General features: G+C 40.5%; 1 protein-coding gene across 1 annotated transcript; it reads right to left on the reverse strand.

Annotated features, from left to right (window-relative positions):
- Positions 1-687: 687 nt before the first annotated feature.
- tpma (alpha-tropomyosin) lies at positions 688-5,648 on the reverse strand. Its single transcript, XM_080843611.1, has 10 exons — positions 5,408-5,648; positions 4,979-5,104; positions 2,632-2,765; positions 2,429-2,546; positions 2,064-2,134; positions 1,887-1,962; positions 1,663-1,725; positions 1,495-1,564; positions 1,225-1,303; positions 688-896 (listed from the first exon to the last, which is right to left on the reverse strand). The coding sequence occupies exons 1-10, from the start codon at positions 5,519-5,521 to the stop codon at positions 893-895; spliced, it is 855 nt and encodes a 284-aa protein (XP_080699737.1). The 5' UTR covers positions 5,522-5,648; the 3' UTR covers positions 688-892.
- Between the last annotated feature and the right edge of the window lie 2,939 nt (positions 5,649-8,587).

Raw genomic sequence — 8,587 nt, forward strand, 5'->3', positions numbered from 1 at the left:
CCTGGTTGTTGATTTTAATGCGTCATCTGCACCATTATTTGTTGTGTATTATATTGCGTCATCTGCACCATTCTTTGTTGTTGATTTTATTGCATCATCTGTACCTCTCTTTGTTTTTGATTATGTTGCAAAAGCAGTAGCACTAACATGAAGTAATTCATGTTTTATTGGAAAGACTATATTATTGACCAACTTTGCTAATGTTCTAGACGTTTAATATTCACAAAACAAAAACTGCGAAAATGTGACGAACATTAATGTATTAAATGTGATGAACATTGATGTATTAAATGTGATGAACCTTAATGTATTAAATGTGAGACCATGCACTTTGGCAAGATCATTTGAACTGGTCCCTCAAAGAAATACATTGTGTCTGTGTTCAAGTAACTAAACGCTGTTTTATTAGAAGTGTAACTCACTACACTACTAGCCATAACACACAGCACATAATTAGCGATGAGGGATCAAGTTTAATAAAAATAGGGAATAAAAAACAGGAAATAACTTTTCAGAAATTTGAAAAATAAAACTCAGAAATGTATGATCTTTGTATGAGGCGAGAACAAAGAACAAGTATGTTGCATAGATGTTGAGCTTTCTTTTGAATTTATTGAAGCTACTCAAAAATAAATTAAGGACATTATAGAAACAAAATGAAAGAAAGAAAAAGAAGAGGAAGGGAGCAACAGATGGATGAAAGTTTATTTTACAGAAAGCTAAATCATTCAAAGCCTTAGGCACCAGACGTAATGTCAATGCTTTGCTGCCTTGCCCCACACAGGAAGGATGGAGTGATAGAGAAGACAGAAGAACAAAGAGAAGGAGGACAGAGATGTGATGAAAATGAAGCCCCTCAGCCAGAACGCATCGGTGAGGAAAGGTAAGCAATTTATCTGTAGGTCAGAGAGAGATAGAAAGAAAGGAAACAGACTGTGATGATGGGGGAAAGGTGGACAATGGACATGCAGTAGTTCTGATGGACACAACGTGCAGACATTAGAGATAAAGTAGAGATTCATTAGAGATACATTAGAGATACATTAGATATACATTAGAGATTCATGACTGGAATGGAGGAGCAGGGGCAGGATCAGTAAGAATTATATCAACATTGTTAAACTGTCAACTGGTCCATGCAGAAAAAGAAGTTCCTGTACTGAGTTAGTGGGGGTCATAGAAAGGAACTAAATTGGTCCAAAATGTTTGGAATGCAATATTTACATGGATGTCATGTCGTTGAGGGCATGGTCCAACTCCTCGCTGATGGCCTTGTACTTCAGTTTCTGGGCATACAGCTCATCTACAGACATTAGAATCATTAACAACATGGAGATACATTCATTTAACAAAAAAAAGAATAGAATGGTGTCATCCATAATAAGTGTATCCTGAGAAGACTCTGAGCCTAGGTGACCCCCTCTGTCATGGTCAGTGTATGGAGTGATACATGGCAGAGCAGATGGGCTGGCACAAGTGTGCTTGAAAACTCACCCTCAAGATCATCAATGGTCTTCTCCAGTTTAGCCACAGTCCTCTCAGCAAACTCAGCACGGGTCTCAGCCTGGAGCACAGAGAATGATTTAAGGACACGTTCACAGTTTTAAAAAGCCTCTATGTTCTTTCATGTGTGATTTGTTTAGAGAACCAAAGGGAACAAACCTCCTTCAGTCTGTCGGTCAGGACCTTGATCTCCTCCTCATACTTGTCTTCTTTCAGAGAGTACTATGGTAACAAAGAGGGACTACTGTCAGCATCAGAGCACATACTCACAGCACATACAAAACACATTCAGACTCAGAGACTCAGACTCACCTCCAAACACACACACACACACACACACACACACACACACACACACACACACACACACACACAATACAAACCTTCTCAGCCTGGGCCTCCAGGGACTTCATGTTGTTGGTCACAGTTTTCAGTTCCTCCTCCAGCTCAGAGCACTTACTACAGAAAAGGAAGGGTAGGAAGAGTAAGGAAGGGTGGGTTCATTGAATTGTACATGAACAGACATCAAACATTTCCTTTTGCCCGTGTGAAGACCTTACCCCTCAGACAGCTCAGCGCGCTCCTCTGTACGTTCCAGCTCAGCCTCAACAATCACCAGCTTACGGGCCACCTGAAGACACATGTTTGTCTTAGCACTTGGACATGGTTGAGTACATGCTAATCATCAGGTTTCAATCCAACAGAAATGTATTCACTGGAAGGTTTAAATTAACTCTAGGGCTTTTGAGTGATTATCAGCATATTTATTTCCAAAAGCCCTAACTGCATGACTCCTCCGTGGTGAGGAGATTTTGAAAGAATAAATATTTCCCTCAGCATAGAGTCCTATTGTCTCTTGCTGAATTTTCAGGAATGTATGGAGAACTGCCCTGTGACTATGTTGTGTGTGCGCCTGCAAACTCACCTCCTCATACTTGCGGTCAGCCTCCTCAGCAATGTGCTTGGCTTCCTTCAGCTGGATCTCCTGCATCTCCATCTTCTCCTCATCCTTGGCTGCCCTGTTCTCAATAACCTTCATGCCTCTGTGTGAGTGAGAGAGATTGTTTTTGAATGAGTTTTTATCTGTCAAAAAAAGACAACAGTGAAGCGGAAATGTTCCCGGCTGACCTCTCGCTCTCATCTGCGGCCTTCTCAGCCTCCTCCAGCTTCTGCAGTGCAGTGGCAAGACGCTCCTGAGCGCGATCCAACTCCTCCTCAACCAGCTGGATACGTCTGTTCAGGGAGGCCACATCACCCTCAGCCTGCAGGGAGTCATTTGGTGAGCAAGAGCTACATATTCTTCTACACAATGGGCTCATTACACTGTCAGACAGTAAGGAGAACACGAAAAAGAAGAGGATAACAGCACATACATTTATCTAAAACTATTCCCTTCAGAGATCAATAATTAGCCTACACAGATATCATGTAGCTTCTAAAACTGTTCCCTACAGAGATAAATAATTAGCCTACACAGATATCATGTAGCTTCTAAAACTGTTCCCTTCAGAGATCAATAATTAGCCTACACCGATGTCATGTAGCTTCCTAAGAGTCTAGCCCCATTCTGTGTGTCCATGGGAGGGCACACTGATTTACAGGTAACAGATAAACAGACACAGGGTTGTTGTATTTTGCTGAAATCAGTGAACAGTGTCCTGGCACATGATTAGCTGATTAATTGTAAATTGAATTTGAATCATTACCTCTAATGATTATCATCGTCTGCCTGGCTTTCCTACTCTGAATAATGCAGATGGCACCAATATGAACTCGTTCTGTCAATGTATATTGATCAAAGTGTCTAACCATGTTCACTATTGATCTGGTCTCATACAGTAATATTTGCATTGTCATCTTTCTCTCCTTATTTCAAACGGTGCCCAGTACATGTTAACACTTAACTCACATCTGACCTAGGAAAGGTGTATTGTGTAAGATTTAGTGGCCTCTAGTGACGAGGGCGAAGAATGCAACCATCTGAATCCCCCCCCCCGACTCCCCTCCCCTCCAACGCGTGTAAGAGGCCCTCATCCTATTCCATTTCTGCTTATAGATCCACCTAAATCTTACACACTGTGCCTTTAAATGAACTGTTTCTAAATAGATACGCTCTCAGCGGAACTGGGAAATAAATTCTTCCAACTTGTTTTAAATGTCACGAAATTCAATAAAACGAATTCCACAATGTCAAGAGATAAATGACATAAAAGTTACAAAGAAAAGGGGAACATTTCTAATGCTAAACACTGCAAGTTTTCATACTTCATAATACTATTAACACTGTCACTAGAGGTTGTTCCAATCTGGGATCAAGAAGTTGAAATTTCAAACAGCTTTAAAAAGCAAAGACATTTTGAAAGATCTAGGTGAGGGCCTGCTCTCAGTCTTCATAGTAAAATGTCTTCAGGTCATTTGATTAATATGTTATTAATACAGGTTAACTTGAAGAAGGTATCTTGTTTACATTCAATCAAATAAATGGACAGTCTGTTATATCTCTTGGAAGTCCCAGACCATTTATACATTAAGTTAGAGCCAAAGAGCTAATACTCTATGGAAAAAGTGTGACAAATTCTCTTGCATAAATCTGTTCATGGGAATATTTCTTGCAGGAAGTTCACTGTATTCTGTAGCTAGTCTTGTATCGTATGTCAATGCAGAATACAAGCCTGGGTAAACCCAATCCTAATGGTATATACTATACTGAATGCAACTTCAAATGTTTAAGGATTTCAAATGATCTCTGTATGTATAGAATGTAGAATCAATATGTCTAGCTGTGTGGATATATTTCGAGTGGTGCTGCTGTAGTTGGTGTGAGGGTTTGGTTCTCTAGCTGTGTGAATATATTTCGAGTGGTGCTGCTGTAGGTGCTGTGAGGGGTGGGGTTGGGTTCTCCTGAGCAGCTGTCAAGTCTGAGGGGGGTCAGAGCTACTGAAACTGTAATCTTGTATCGCGTGAACCTGATAGCTCCAACTGACTTGGCCATTTAAAGCTTTGTGCTATATATAGTATATTAAATGACTAGTTGAGTTTTAAAGCGTTGTGCTATATATAGTATATTCAATGGCTAGTTGACCAAAACTGCTTAGAAAAGCAAGAGGCAGCATTACCTTAATTGTATTCGCAAGAGATGACCTTTCCTTGGCGACACAGTCAGTATTTGTACAAAGTCTAAAGTGTGAAGATATTTTCAGACTGTAGATTGCTGTTTTGCATGCTATTTTGGAGAGTTTTAACATTATATTATATATATATATATATATATAATACCATTGTCAGGCAATGTAAAACAAAATTGTATTATATATACAGCCTGTGTGTATGTGTGTGTGTGTGTGGTGTGTGTGTGTGGTGTGTGTGTGTGTGTGTGTGTGTGTGTGTGTGTGTGTGTGTGTGTGTGTGTGTGTGTGTGTGTGTGTGTGTGTGTGTGTGTGTGTGTGTGTCTAAGATGACAAAACAGTGCACTCACATCTGTGGCCTTGGTCTCTGCCACCTCCAGACTCTCCTGTGCGTCCTTGAGGGCCGTAGAGTATTTGTCGAGCTCATCCTCTGTGGACTTGAGCTTCTTCTGCAGGGCCTGCAGATCATCCTCCAGCTAAGGCCACACACACAAGCACATAGAGAAGAGATAAGAATACACGGGCACAGGCAGAGAAAGAGCTCACACTCAAGAGATGCTCAAGGGGAACATGTCACACACTCCTCCTAAATGGCATTAACATGGAAATAACAACATTTAGTGTCATAAAAGACTGGGAGGAATATTGAGGACGTTCTTGAAAATGTTCAATCTTTGAATCTGAATATTTTGTGACTCAGGTCACAACATGTCTATTATTCCATGAAGTAAAGTCCTCCGTGCGTTACATCCAACAGTCATCCAGCGCAAGATGCCGACCTGCTTGCTACGGTCCTCCGCTGCCTTCTTATCTCCCTCAGCCTGCTCTGCCCTGTCCATGGCATTCTCCTTGTCGAGCTTGAGCATCTGCATCTTCTTCTTGATGGCGTCCATGGCTGCTGGTGGTGTGGGTTAGCTACCTAGCTGATAGGAAACAGAGAGAAAAGAGAGGAGGAAGAAGCCTCGAGGGTCTATGCCACACTGAACGCTAAGCTGGAGTGCACACAAGTGCTGCGGCTCAGCTGTAATATGCGCTTTTTTTCTGAGGGGGCACAGACTTCAGACACCCAATACTTTTTTGGAAGTGACTCCCAAGGGACTGCCTGGCCAACCTGCACCTTTTTTTAAAGATCTGCATTCCCATTCGCTCCTCCAAGACATTTGACCAGTGATATGGCTATATATGGGGTATGAGCAACAGGAGTCTTGGAGCCCCCACCAAGACAGGGTTCACGCCCCAAGACTACCGCCCCCTTCCCTTCCCCCTTAAAGAGTCTTGTTCCTATTTCTGACCCCTTGAGTCTCTCACAAATAAAGCTCTGTTAGGTTTAGGGCTAACCAGTAGCACCAGACGGAAATATTCAATCAGCCTTCCCAGATAACATGCAACTGTCACTGTGATCTTTTCAGTTTTTAAGGGCTTATGAGAAGTGTGTTTTCAAAGCAGGATTGTCACTTAACATTTTGTTTCTGTAACGTCCATCTATGCAAAAAGAAAAAAATCATTACAGTGTGTTCACTTTTTGTTAAAAGCAGAAAGGACACTTATTTCTGCCTTTTCATGCCTTTTAAAGTCGGCAAGCATAACTTGTACTAGAAAGAGTTACAGCAAACCACGGCATTTGAATCATGAGGCTTTAATAGCGTTGCTAGCAAGTGAGCCAAGCTCTTTTCTAGGCTAGTAATTGCACAACCTTAAATCCAATTAGTTATATATGGGTAAGACTGATTTTATTTAGAATCAGTTCTAGATAGTTAAAGGAATAGAAGAATACATTTTCTCTTAATCCACGCCCATCCCCCAAATACCCTTTCCTGTGTAGGATATTTTTAGGCTCCTTCCTTAGAACCACCTGTCTTCGTCTATATATTTCTTCCCAAACCTCAAAAGGTTTCTCACTCTTTCACTTATTATGGTATCATGAATGAGATATTTGAATTGTAGCTGTGAACACCATATTGTTTCAGGACAAAATAAAAACCCCAAAGGGTCTTAGTTGTCTATGTTTTAGTTGTCTATGTCTATAGTTCAAATTGTGCTACAGCTGTCTTCATTCTGTGATTATGAACCTAGAGTAAGACTGCTATAAATGTAGCACTTGGAAAAGCCATCAAGTTACAAATGTGGAATGTTGATCTGCATTTCTGAGATGCTTTAATGCAGTTAAGCAGTGATCTGAAACATATAAGGTGAAGATGATATATATTTTTATGAATGGCATTGTTTTACAAACACACTAATTTTTCATTTAGTTTTCGGTAGACTATCAATAGTTGACATGGGAGAGCTCCAGTGAAACATGAGATGACCATGCTCAGATGCTCAGCCATTGCAAATGTATGGTCACATCAGATCCCTGCCACTTTTGGTTGCAGACAAAATGTCAGCAGTGAGAGGTTGAAATGAAGGAACTGTGGTCATGATGAAAACAACCTTTTTTCACTTGCTGAGATAGTGTGACTAACAACTGACAAAGCTTTGCTGACTGAACAAGCTTTGGGATTGTGGGAACTTTGGGCAATATCTGAATGTCAACACTACTGTCAGTTCTCTTAAAAAGATATGCCAACGGCTGATTCAGCGGTAGCACATTCCAAAATAACATGAATACCATGGACAGACTCTAGAATTTTGAGAAAAAAGCAATGTCTGTAATATTAAATATAACATAGGAAGACACCAGACAGTGTTTGAATTTAATTGTACTATCTCGGAACTTTATTGAAATGAGCACTGTCTTCATTTTTTAATGGCTGAGCTGCTCAAATGAAATCTCGTTCCCCAGTACAATATCAGAATATCAGTCCCAATATATATATATACGTATCTCTTCAGCTGGACAGTTACCAGGAAATAACGTTAAAATATGAACAGTCATGCTGCGCTCAGGTGTGTGTCCCAGTTAGATAGAGAACTGTTTCAATATAAACAGACACTCAGGTGTGTGTCCCAGTTAGATAGAGAACTCTTTCAATATAAACAGACACTCAGGTGTGGGTCCCAGTTAGATAGAGAACTCTTTCAAAATAAACAGACACTCAGGTGTGTGTCCCAGTTAGATAGAGAACTCTTTCAATATAAACAGACACTCAGGTGTGTGTCCCAGTTAGATAGAGAACTCTTTCAATATAAACAGACACTCAGGTGTGGGTCCCAGTTAGATAGAGAACTCTTTCAATATAAACAGACACTCAGGTGTGGGTCCCAGTTAGAGACCTCTTTCCTGATCTATTTGGCAATATTCTCCTTAGCAATATTGTCTCACTTGTAACTTATTTTGGCTCAAACCTATTATTTGAGATAAAACAGTGGTATTGGTATTTGTAAATGAAACCCTCTCCGGTGGACTTGAGTGGTGAAAAGAGTAGTTTTATAGGGGTTTGTGTGAGTGAGCCATAGAGGTTCAGGTTTATTATGATTGCAGCAACACAACACTCTTTTCTACCTCTATATCATGTTGTGCTATGTTGTTGATGCTGCTGAAGGGGACATATTACTTGTTCTCTTAGGGTGCCGTAGATGACCAGGGTTCATAGCCCTAATCTGGGTTGGAAGCCCCGAGGGGTGCATAAGGAGATCTGTTCAGATCATTAGGCAGCACATCTTTTAGACGCCTCTGCCTCTGACATCACTATGGGAAGCCAGCCAGTTTACCCTGAATATAAACGAATGCCATCGCTGGCATCATTCTTTATATTAGTAACTTTATGAGCACACTGTAAACCCAAGGTGTGCTACAACCAATCCTTTGAATGCTGGCTACTATCTCCATGTTTTTCCATATACCAGGATGTTGACCCACTATCAATCTTGTATGCATGCATACCATATGTATACTAATATGTTTCATCAATCTTGTATGTATGCATACCGTTTGTACACTTATATGTTTTATCAATCTTGTTTGAATGTATACCGTATGTACACATATATGTTTTATCAATCTTGTATTTTGTCAT

The sequence above is a fragment of the Sprattus sprattus genome (genome assembly GCF_963457725.1).
Source record: "Sprattus sprattus genome assembly, chromosome: 8".
NCBI classification, from domain to species: Eukaryota; Metazoa; Chordata; class Actinopteri; order Clupeiformes; family Clupeidae; genus Sprattus; species Sprattus sprattus.